This window comes from Phoca vitulina, unplaced genomic scaffold (genome assembly GCF_004348235.1).
Source record: "Phoca vitulina isolate PV1807 unplaced genomic scaffold, GSC_HSeal_1.0 scaffold48, whole genome shotgun sequence".
Classification (NCBI taxonomy): Eukaryota; Metazoa; Chordata; class Mammalia; order Carnivora; family Phocidae; genus Phoca; species Phoca vitulina.
Window position 1 is genome coordinate 9,272,131 of NW_022589751.1, and position 12,235 is coordinate 9,284,365.

The 12,235-nt window shown below is 41.6% G+C and overlaps 1 protein-coding gene across 1 annotated transcript in view; it reads right to left on the bottom strand.

Annotated features, from left to right (window-relative positions):
• Positions 1–11,148, bottom strand: part of TM9SF3 (transmembrane 9 superfamily member 3) — a 69,090-nt gene extending 57,942 nt beyond the window's left edge. The window contains exons 1-2 of the mRNA XM_032432303.1: positions 10,883–11,148; positions 348–543 (exon numbers count right to left, since the gene is read on the bottom strand). Coding sequence (XP_032288194.1) covers positions 348–543; positions 10,883–10,978 — 292 coding nt within the window. The 5' untranslated portion in view covers positions 10,979–11,148. The remainder of the gene's footprint in view (positions 1–347; positions 544–10,882) is intronic.
• Between the last annotated feature and the right edge of the window lie 1,087 nt (positions 11,149–12,235).

Genomic DNA, 12,235 nt, shown 5'->3' on the forward strand with positions numbered 1-12,235 from the left:
AATTTTATTAACAATTATTTATTTTATTATTTTACAAATATTCCAAATAAATCTTTGTAACTAACATACTTTTCTAAAAGCAATACACTTAACTTGTGGATTAAAACATTTTTTAGAGTCTAGAGCCATGGTTCTCTAAGCTCAATCAGCAATATCCGAGGACAGTTCTGGTTGTCACTACCGGTATCTACTGGATGGAAGCCAAGAACTCCGCTAAACATCCAACAGTGCACAGGTCAGCCTCCCATAAAAAAGAATTATCTGGCTCCAATGTCAACAGTGCCAAAACTCAGAAACCTTGGTCAACAATCTAACTTGTACTATAAGGACTATTAAGGTTCACTTACCTTTGAATTTAATATCCAGACCACTAAATTCCAATTCAACTCCTTGAAGTGCTTCTCCCAGAGTTTCATGGTAATGACTGATACTTTTTTTTGACCCCACACAGAATGGAAGTGAAAAGTATTTATATGTCTCTTGGCGATTATGGTAGGGCCCAACAGTATTCATCCATAAGACAACTTCCTCTTTATCTTGATACTGAAACAAAAAAGCAAATCACAATATGTTTTTTAAAAAATCTAATTCAAATTAAGGGAATATTTGTTATTTGTTCTAAACAAAAGTGTACTGCCTCCGTTTGGGAACCTATAAAATAAAATACTGGAAGTTTATTTTAATCTGATGATCAATGTCCACACCTTAAAAAAGACACTTGGTAAATTTTACACTTGTAGACAATGAAGTCAAAATTAGAGATCAAGACCCTGAGATCAAGACCTGAGCTGAGCTCAAGAGTCGGATGCTTAACCAACTGAGCTGCCCAGGCACCCCAACACTTGTGAATTTTAAAATTTTATCTTCTGATTGTGGCCTCAGGCAGATCCACCTTTTCTTAAACTTTGTTTTATAGAAGGTACTGTATAAACAAAGTCCAATAGCATACAAAAGTCCAATACCACATCAAATAATGATGACCCAGAAACAACATTATTCACCATGCTAATATGGACATGGAAGGAGGAAAGAAAATCAACAGCTTACCCAGAAACTCATGTTAATCATTAGAAACTAAAAAATCTAATGTTGCCAGAAAGCACAAATAAAATTTCATCTACTTTCTAATCTTTTCCATGGCCATTGGTCAAAGTACTAGAAAGGAGAGAAATGACTAAACAAGAGGAAGAGAAAGCCACACTATGAAATCTCCACAGTCCATTCAAGCCATCATTCTATCCTCCCCCCTTTATTAGCCTGAAAGACATACTGTATGCATGTTTCTTTGAATAAATAACTATGGCTCTCCCCATCAGTATATACTGTATGTAGCTAAATCTGGAGCGTGGTCCAATGACTTTGGGTAAGTGACCACCTTTCCAGCATCCAACTAGGGGATGTGCCAAAGATTTCTAAGATCTCAAGTTTAAAATTCCAATGATTCTATGAAAAGCAATTACCCAAATAATTTTAAAACTAGTAATCCTAATCAGCAATATAAATTGAAGACAACATTGGATACAATTTAAGTCAACTAGTAGTGTAGAAGTTAAATCACTGAACAATTATTTACTGAGTGCCTGCCACGTGTCAATAATTATGTTTGTAACTGAGGATACAGCTTTGAACAAAACATGTTCCCTGCCCTACTGGAGCTCAGAGCCTAAAGGGAAAGATGGACACTGAACAATTATAATAAAGTAAGGTGCTCTCCAACTAACCAAACTACCAAATTCTTACCTCCAGTCCTCTATCTAAAATATATAAACTTTTTTTATTAAAATCCAAGCTTTCCAAAAACATACTCATCCCACCCAAATCTAGCCTTTCTTTGATCTTTGTTTTTCTAATGGTACCACCATTCTCTCAGACAGGAGACTCAAACCCCAAGTCCCTCTGTATTCCAAAAAACACTGACTTGTCTACTCTTACCCAGAGGATTCACACCACCAGCACCCTATGACTTAGATCTAATCACCACATCTTCAAATATAATAAATCTCATTGTTCATATAAGACATCATCCAGGTCATTTAGAAAGTAATAAACTATCTTACTTTTTGAATATATGAGACACATACCAAGCATAGGGTATTAAGGATACACAGTTGACCCTTGAACAATGCAGGGTTAGTGTTACCAACCCACCCCAGTGTCAAAAATCCATTATGTAACTTTTGACTCCTCAAAAACTTAACCACTAATAGCCTACTGTTGACCAGAAGCCTTACCGGCAACATAAACAGTCGATTAACACATTTTATATGTTATATGTATTATATAGTATATTCTTACAATAAGATAAGCTAGAAAAGAGAAAATGTTAAGAAAATTAAAGGAGAAAATACATTTTATCATACTGTACTGTATTTATCGAAAAAAACCTGCATGTAAGTGAACCTAACGCAGTTCAAACCCATGTTGTTCAAGGGTCAATGTACAGATAAATAAAATACTGTCCTTTCCTTTAAGAAGTTCACAATCCATAGTGAAGCCAGACAAGTAAATGATTAATGATGAATAAGTGTTAAAATTAAGGTAATAAAGGGCTATTGTAGCAATAATAGAGGAATGATTAGTTCTGCCTTGGTAGAGAAGAGTCAGAATAAATAACAATATAGAAAATCATAAGCTGTTTCAAGTAAATTCAGAAAACAATTGTAGATAATCTTCGCGTATGAAGAAGTGAATCAAAGGTCTGAATATATCCATACATCCCCATTCAGTTGACAAAGCTATGTATGCCACCACTCTTCCATCCAATGCTCATGGTCACTTAGCACTAATCAATCAAGGTAGTCCTTTCTGCTAAACATGCAGAGATGGTTTTGGCATAAGAATTCTCAAAGCAGTGAGCTAAACCAATCAATTATCAACTGACCAGATTTGGTATTAGAAACGAAACCTGCTTGCTAGGCAGAAAGCTCTCTGCATAGCATAATGTACACAAAAAGTATTTAATAAATATGATGGGAAAACACTGAAAAATGCTGAAATGTGAAGTTCATTAGCAACTTACTAAGAAAAAAGCTTGAAGTATGTGTACTGACCGATATGTGCGCTGATTCCAATAGTACCCTTTTAGAGAAAAAAGAAAGGGGAGGTAACAAAATACACCCACTTAAGATTAGAATGAGTAAGAGGACCTATCAATGAGGACCTTGTCATTAATCCTGCTGCGTCCGCAGCGATGTTTAAATGTTACTTGTGGAAATAAGCACAAGAACACTCTTTCTATAAATTCCAATACTCATAATTCCTTTAAAAATAGACAAAAACTTGAACATAAAAACAGTTTATTTTATATAAATTGAAACATAAGACTACAATAACCGAAGGGTCACAGTGTATGTTAATCTACACATTCTAAAGTCACTTATTTTAGCCATTCATGAAACCTGAACAGGGCAGGAGACTTGTGATGACATGATGGAAACTGCATGGTCACAAAACCTACACCATTCTTTTTTTTTTTTTTAAGATTTTATTTATTTTTTTTGACAGAGAGAGACATAGCGAGAGCAGGAACACAAGCAGGGAGAGTGGGAGAGGGAGAAGCAGGCTTCCCACAGAGCAGGGAGCCCGATGTGGGACTTGATCCTAGGACCCTGGGATCATGACCTGAGCCGAAGGCAGACGCTTAACGACTGAGCCACCCAGGCGCCCAAAACCTACACCATTCTGTAGCCACAGAGTCCTTCTGGGAAGAGGCCTGAAATAATAATTAGAAATATATATATACATATGTAATATACACACACCTTCATACATATACATACACACACACACACATATAGGCGGGTGTGGTTAGGGTGAATATTAAGGCAAAATGCTTCTTTTCTTTTACATCGCTCCTTATGCAGACCATGGTCAATATAATGAACTTAAAATGTTACTTTCATTGCGGTTCTTGATTATCTCTGAGAGTAAGTGCTCCCAGGACAAGAGTTCTTTTTCAAGAGAGAAAATGTGTCTTAAAAATATCTTGAAATTAGAAAATATCAAAAGGAAGACTTCACACAACTTTTTAAAAAGAAAAAAAAGCCTTTCCTTTCCCTAAAGCTGCTGAGAAAGTCCCTATCTCCACCAGTCTGTGGGAAGAGAGCAATGTAAGGCTCTTCTCTTTCCCCATGGCCAAAAGGCTACCCTAATTCACTTTCAAAACATTCCATGAAGTCCTAGCAAGCTCTTTTTAAATCCTTTCCTTGGAAAAACTCTGAGTTGGCCAATGACACTGAGAAAGATGGAGTTTTATAACTTCCCTGCAGAGTGTAACCAGAAGGGGAGGAAAAAAGACAAGGAAGCACAGCAGTGAATCAGGGGATCCCGGAGCATGGCGGTAGCTCCTTCCACGAGGCCTTCCTGGGAAGTAGCCAAATGAGAAGAGGCCAATTCAGACTACCTGCATTCTTCACCTCACGGTTCCATTCATTTTCTAGTTCTCAGAAGAGTTTCACTGTGACACTGAATTTCTCAGCTGTCCACTCCAGCCAAAACGGCTTATAATACGGTCTTCCCTTCCTTTTCTTTTCTACCCTGTTTCTCATGCCATTCCCCCAAATCTATAATGCCCTCCTTCTCTCCACTTAGCCAGTTTCTACTTATCCTTCAAAACTACTCAAATCCTCCTTTCTCAAACCCTCCAATCCTCAGGTAAAGCCTTAACAGATCAATCTCACCATCTTTTCTGACAGTATCATTAGCTAACACTTAATAAGCACCTACTATGTGCTAGGCATAGTTCTATGGTCTTTACATGAATATTTAATCCTTGCAAAATTTTATAAGATAGGTCTTATTATTTCCCCATTTTACACATTAAACTAAAGAACAGAGATGTTGGGGCGCCTGGGTGGCTCAGTTGGTTAAGCAACTGCCTTCAGCTCAGGTCACGATTCTGGAGTCCTGGGATCGAGTCCCGCATCGGGCTCCCTGCTCAGCAGGGAGTCTGCTTCTCCCTCTGACCTCCCCCCTCTCATGTGCTCTCTCTCATTCTCTCTCTCAAATAAATAAATAAAAATCTTTAAAAAAAAAAAAAGAACAGAGATGTTAAATAATTTGTCCAAGATCATACAACTAATTAGTATCATGCTTACAAACTTGGAACTACACTTTTTCTAATCCCTAGTCAGTTTCATTAACTAAAGAGCAAAAACTAAATGAAGAAAATATGAAAAAAAGTACAGTTGTACAAAGCAACTAAAGACAGTACTGAATAGCGAACAACTTTTCCATTTGAACCTTTAATCTGCCCTAAAGAAAAAAACCTTCCTAAGAAGCTACTTGTGTTCTAATTTCCAAAGGCATGACCTTTATTCTCAAGATGTCACCAATGTTAGGCCTCTCTTACTTAAATACTGTTTATGTGCTGGGAAAGAGGAGACAAAGAAGTTTCCCTTCTTGATAGAGACCATGAATTACTTCTTCTTAGGAGGAACACTTTAGGAGATAGTGTTACTGTTGTACTCATGTAAAATCTGAATTAAAAAATGAGAATTTGTATATACAGGCAAAGGATAAACACCCAAATGCTACCACTTTCATGGGATGAAGTAAAAGATACAGGTTTGGGGGCGCCTGGGTGGCTCAGTCGTTAAGCGTCTGCCTTCGGCTCAGGTCATGATTCCAGGTCCTGGGATCGAGCCACGCATCGGGCTCCCTGCTCTGTGGGGAGCCTGCTTCTCCCTCTCCCACTCCCCCTGCTTGTATTCCCTCTCTCGCTGTGTCTCTCTGTCAAATAAATAAATAAAATCTTAAAAAAAAAAAAAAAGATACAGGTTTGTTTTAAAATATGTATCTGAGAAAGCAAAATCTAGTTCTGAAAGTGTTTCAGAAATCATAATTTCAATGCTTTTTGTTTATTTAAAACACATCAGAATTTTAATATAAATTATAAAATATAGAAGTATATTTTTGGATAGTCTCTTGAGATAACTGTGCTCTCTCTCTCCCTCTCTCTCAAAATAGCTTTGTACCTAAATAAACTTTTAGTCTACCATAGAGTACAGCTGAAAATAGGACAATGAATTATGGTATTTCCTAAAACTGATCTATATTAAAGTACTCACAAATTCACCTATAGTAAAGAGTTTGTTCTCTTTATAAATCTTCAAATAAGTTTTAAAGAGTTCCTATACTTTTTTTTTTTTAAGATTTTTATTTATTTATTTATTTATTTGACAGAGAGAAAGACAGCAAGAGAGGGAACACAAGCAGGGGGAGTGGGAGAGGGAGAAGCAGGCTCCCCGCAGAGCAGGTAGCCTGACGCAGGGCCCCATCCCAGGACCCTGGGATCTTGACCTGAGCTGAAAGCAGACGCTTAAGGACTGAGCCACCCAGGTGCCCCAAGAGTTCCTATACTCTTAAAGACAAAGAAAAAAGGCTGCTATTTGCCAAAGGAAAGCAAACAAACTATTCCTAAAATCACTCAGTGGTATAACTGTTTATAGCAGAGGCTGACTATAAGCTACCCTAGGAACAGATCAGGTCCTTCTAACATTACCTACCAGAGGTACAATGGGCCATGAAGAAATGCGAGTTTAGCCTAATTAGGGCCCTAAATCACAATAGGCATCCCAAAGACTATGCATCTTAAATGAACAGTGGTCTGGATTTGTTCACTGTGCTTTAAGCAATAGGGTTTCACGCTTCCAACATTGCATATTCTTGTCCCTAGTAGCTCCCTAATTACTCAAGTCACTCAACAAGCCCTGATTAAATACCACTGTGCCGAGCACCGAACCTGGGTATGTTAACAGACCAAAAAAAAAAAAAAAAAAAAAAAATTGACTGTGATCCTGAGGAAACAGAACCCATAAAACTTCAAGTACAAACTATAAAATGTATTAAGATTCTGGTGCCCTTCATTATTGGTTTTTGGTGCTGACATCTTTACATAGTATTACTATGGAAATTATACCTACAAGACAAGTTAGAAAAAGCAAGGACCAGAGAGTCACTAGGCCTCTTCAGGTCATTAGGAAAATGAGTGTGTTGGATTAAATGATCTCAAGACTTCCGAGTTCTAAAATTCTGATTCTCAATTTGAAATCTTTTTAACAGAGTCCTTTGGAATCTTGGGAGACATGGTAATCTAACTATAGATGTTTCCAAGTTCTCTGAGTTTCAGAAAACCAAATAAGCATAAACCACACCTTCTATATCCTTCACTCACTCTAAAATGTCTTTTTCATGACCCTTAATCACATATTAAGGGCTTGTCTTTCATGAAAGGGCTCATTATTTTTTTTATTCCAAACAGTATGTCCTGCAATCCATGTATGATTCAACCTTAGAAAGGTGAAAGGACATATCTTTATATATTCTAGATATATACCCTATATAGAGTATATACTCTAGAAGTCAACAGCGTATTTCCTTCTCATTATCCTTATGAGAATATTAAAAGAGCTCTGCATTTAAAAGCACATAAAAGGGACACTTGGGTGGCTCAGTTGGTTAAGCATCTGCCTTCGGCTCAGGTCATGATCTCGGGGTCCTGGGATAGAGTCCCTCATTGGGCTCCTTGCTCAGCAGGGAGCCTGCTTCTCCCTCTGCCTGCCACTGCCCCTGCTTGTGCTCTCTCTCTCTCTGTCTGACAAATAAATAAAATCTTAAAAAAAAAAAAAGCATAAAAAATACCATGTCAAATGTCAGCTGAATCCTAATTCAGTAGGTAAAATAAGACAAATAAGGGGCTTTGTGAAACTACATAAACTAGTTATCCCTTCTTAAGACCAGTTATGTAAGTTGTGGGACCCAGTCCAAAATAAAAATGCAGGTCTCCTTGTTCAAAACTTATTAAGGGGTTCCTGGCTGGCTCAATCAGGGGAGCATGCAACTCTTGATCTCAGGGTCATAAGTTCAAGGCCCACGATGGATGTAGAGCTTAAAAAAAAAGAAAACTTATTAAAAATTTCTAGATGGTGACAGCAGAGCATCAAAACAAACACAGTATCCACATGCTTGCACACATCGTGTGACTGCACAGGTCAAATGCCCATTAAGTGGGCCCTATCCCTCTTTAATGCAAATCCAAACATCTCCTCAGTAACAACCCATTAATGGAGTTAGACTTAACCAAAAATTTCTTTAAGCACTTAAAAAGAGTATCAATACAGGGGCGCCTGGGTGGCTCAGTCGTTAAGCGTCTGCCTTCGGCTCAGGTCATGATCCCAGGGTCCTGGGATCGAGCCCCGCATCGGGTTCTCTGCTCAGCGGGAAGCCTGCTTCTCCCTCTCCCACTCCCCCTGCTTGTGTTCCCTCTCTCGCTGTGTCTCTCTCTCTGTCAAATAAATAAATAAATAAATAAAATAAAAAATTTAAAAAAGAATATCAATACAGAGAACTACTCAATTTAATACTAAGTGTTTTACTGTCCTATTTTTAGAATAAAGGGCTGCAGAGAATATCCTATGAAAGTGTAAAAGACTATTAATTCAGACTGTGAGCTCAAATCCTACCTCATCCCCACTGGCTGTGTGGCCTCAGACAAGTAACTTAACCTCTGTAGCATTGGTTTCCTCATCTATAAAAAGGTATAATATTATCTCCCTCACAAGGTTATTTATATTTAAAATAAGAGTTAATATATGTAAAGTACTTAGAACAGTGCCTAGCACATGTTGCCAACAAAAGTCATGTTAGTTATTATTTCTATCTGGAAACTCTCTTCACAGAAAGTTAATCTAAAGGGCAAACTAACTTCTGAAAATTGTTCTTTAATTAATAATTCAATCCTACAGGTTTTTATTACACATACTCAACACCCTTCCCTTGGCAATTTTTCTCCTCCTTCAATATCATTCTCTCTTCACTAGCTACTTCCATCCTCTTGGTAGGAAAAAAATTCACTTGACCATAACCTTTTCAGTACTTTTATCTGGCTAAGTAAGTGCCCAGTTTTCAAGAAATATTTTTTAAAAACTTGGGGAAAGTAAAAATTTTGGCTAATAGCCAAAAAAAAAAAAGACACTTATTTAAATTTTATACTTATGGCTTAATGTTATTCTTCCTATAACCGTTTTGCTTTTTCAATAATGTATATTAATAACAGGTAACCAAGTTGAGACCAGTTCAATGTAGACATGAATAAAATGAAATGGATTCTACATCTTTCTGCCCAACAATTACCCCCCACACACTACATCCTCTCAAAAAGCGTTTCTCATATATTTTATATTCTATTACTGGTATAAAAAATTGAAATGTTCCCGGCAATAAAATTTCAGTGAAATCTGTATTTACATTGTTAATCTATAAATTAAATTCAGGGCTTTTTATATACCTCCAATTTGTGAAATATTAATAGTTTTCCCTACTTATAGCAGTTTATATAAAACACAAGATCAAAAAGAAGAATATTAATCTTAAATTTGTATGCCTGTATGGTAAGAGAGAGCTATGAGTTTTGTTACTTTCCCTAAGTATTCAAAAAACTGGAAAAATATTAGTGACAATACAATTGACTAAAAGGATGCCCACTGCAAATGAACAGTTCTTACACTTTTACATTTTACCTGGCAGAGAAAACAAAAGGAAAGAGTTTTTTTAATTTAACTGTTTAAACTGTGAACAAAATTATCTTGAGGTGAAGTCACAAATACAGCACAAAAACATGTCACTGATTTCAGATTCGTGTCTCCAAATATATATATACACACACACACACACACACACACACACACACACAAGGAAGAAGTTTCTGGCTGTGACTGAAGGTAAAAGAGCCAAAAGCTTAGAGCTCCATTAGCTAAAATAAAAGCCCAGCCAACCCAGAACTAGAGAAAAGAAGTCTGGTTAATTACAAATAAAATCTAAAGTAGGGTCCACTGAATAAATAAGGACGATCGCTTCACTTCCTCACCTATCAGGAATTACAGAAGACTCCCCCAAATCTTTCAGATCTAGTACGTACACAACCTCTCACGAAAAATCACGTCATTAATGAGTTACGATATTAAAAAAAAAAAAATTACTCGCTAAGCAACATCTCAATTTACAGGACTTCCCTGCCGGGCTCACATCTACCACTCCGAAAACCATCGAGTTAACAGCCCTAAATGAAAAACACTGAAGAGTCGTTAACATCCACGCTTTGATGTGAAAATGCCAATTAAATAAACAGCCAACCAATTTTAAGCCAAACGCAAAAGGGACTGTTCTCGGCCTACAGAAATACTGGGAACCTCAAGACCCCTTACAGCCAGAAGATGCACGGAGACCACTGGGATGGGAGCCTCATCTAAGGGCTAGAAAGGGTGAGCAGAAAGTTACAAGAAAGGCCCAGAACTGAGTGCGTGTAGATTGAGTGCATGCATGTACACGTGTAACCTGCTCTTCACCCCAAGTTTATCAATGCTGTCCCCACGCCAGGGGTTTGATCCGGTTTGGGCAGGAGAGAAAATAAAGGCCGGTGAGGACCAAGAAGTGGCGGATATTTCCTGGTTAGTGTATGACGGGTAATCGTGATGCATCCATCTTCCGCTGTGTCGCAGCCCCCAGTTGCCAGAGCGCAGCTCTCCTCCCTGGGGGCACCAGCCCCGAGCCCGGCTGCCCGCGGCCCCTCCCGGGGGGAGTGAGCGCCGACCCTCACCACGCTCCCGCCCCGGCCCCCCAGCCCTTGGAGCGTGGCGCCATTTAGGTGCGGGCTGGACAAGGAGGCCCAGGCGCTCGGGAGCGGAGTCCTGCCCCGGGAGCGCACACAAACGCCTCCTCCCAGCTCCCGGGGTTCCTGCTCCGCCAGGCCCAACCGGAAGGCGTCCACGGCGGCCGCGGGGCTCCGCCGGGCCGCCCAGCCCTCCAGGCCGCACCGTGCCGGACCGGGCGGCGGGCCGGAGCTGCGGGCCGGGGGCGGCCGCGCCGGCCGGGGGGTGCCTCTCACCGTGTGCTCGTGCTCGTCCGCCCGGGCCCGGGGCAGCACCAGCAGCAACAGCGCGGCGGCCGCCGCCACGCCAGGAGCGCCCGGCAGCGGCCTCATCCTCCGCGCTCCCACCGGCACGGCGCCGGCCCACCGACTCCTCCTCCTCCGCCTCCGCCGCCGCCGCCGCCGCCTCCGCCTCCGCCGCGGCTGATTCGCATCCACGGGGCGCGGACAGACGCACGGGGCCCGGGCCCAGCCGCTGGCTCCTCCGCGCCGCCGCGGTCACCGCCCGCTCCCGAGCCTCCCCCGCCTCCCGGCGCCTCTCAGCCTCTTCCTCTGACTCAGCCACGTCATCCGGCCACCCCGGCACACGCCGGAAGTGCCTCGCGACGCGGGGCCGCAACGGCCGCCGGCCGCCCCACCCGGGAGCCGCGAGCCGTGGCCGCCGAGGGGCTCTGCTCCGGCCGCCCCGCGCGCCGCCCGGTCGCCCGCCTGGCCCGCTGGGGCCTCCGGGCCGGCCGCCCCTGGGCCTCGGGAGCGGCGGCGCGCACCCACGGCCTCGGCCTGGAGCCTCGCGCGGGTGCCTGACCTGCGCGCTTCGGGCCGCGTCCGGGCGCTGGGAGCTGTGTGACCTTGGCCAAACCGTTTACGTTTTCCTGGCCTCATTTTCCTCGGCTGTGAAATGGGGTGGGACCTGCAGCCTCTGGAGCGTGGGGGATCAGATGAGATAACCCTTTGCAGGCTCCCGGCCACCGCCATGAATCAGTCACGCGCGCCTCTGCTCACGGGAGGTTGGTTAGACCCGTACTGGAGTGGTTGTGTTTTAGAGTCACTTGACTATTTACCGGGCCCCTACTAGTCGATCTTGCTGAAATTCTTATTCATTTATCTGTTCACTTATATTGTTTGTCTCCTGTCCACAGACATAAACCCCTCTTGGAATCTGAGCTCCCCTCCTAAGCAGAGATCCTTGGCACTGCCATTATTTCCTGTGCCTAGAACAGTGCCAGGCCCGTAGTAGGAACTTTAAAAATGCTCGTCGTGTAAATATGGCACCACCTCTAAGCCAAAAAGCTGGAACTTGCAGTCGGACGGTCTCTTTCAACCATGAGCAGTCGACAAGTGGTTGCATTTGGTCACTTAGAAATGCCTCAAAAATTTATTTTTCCTCTCTTCTGCCAGTAACAGCCAGTCTCCATGTCACTACATACTGAAACAGTCTTCCCTGCCACCAATCTTCCCTCACTGTTTATCCTCCCCAGCAAGTGTGAGAGTGATCTTTCTAAAAAGAAACCTGGTTATATCACTCCCTTGTTTAAAATACTCCTTGAGGGTGGCTGGGTGGCTCAGTCGGTTAAGCATCCTACTCTTGAT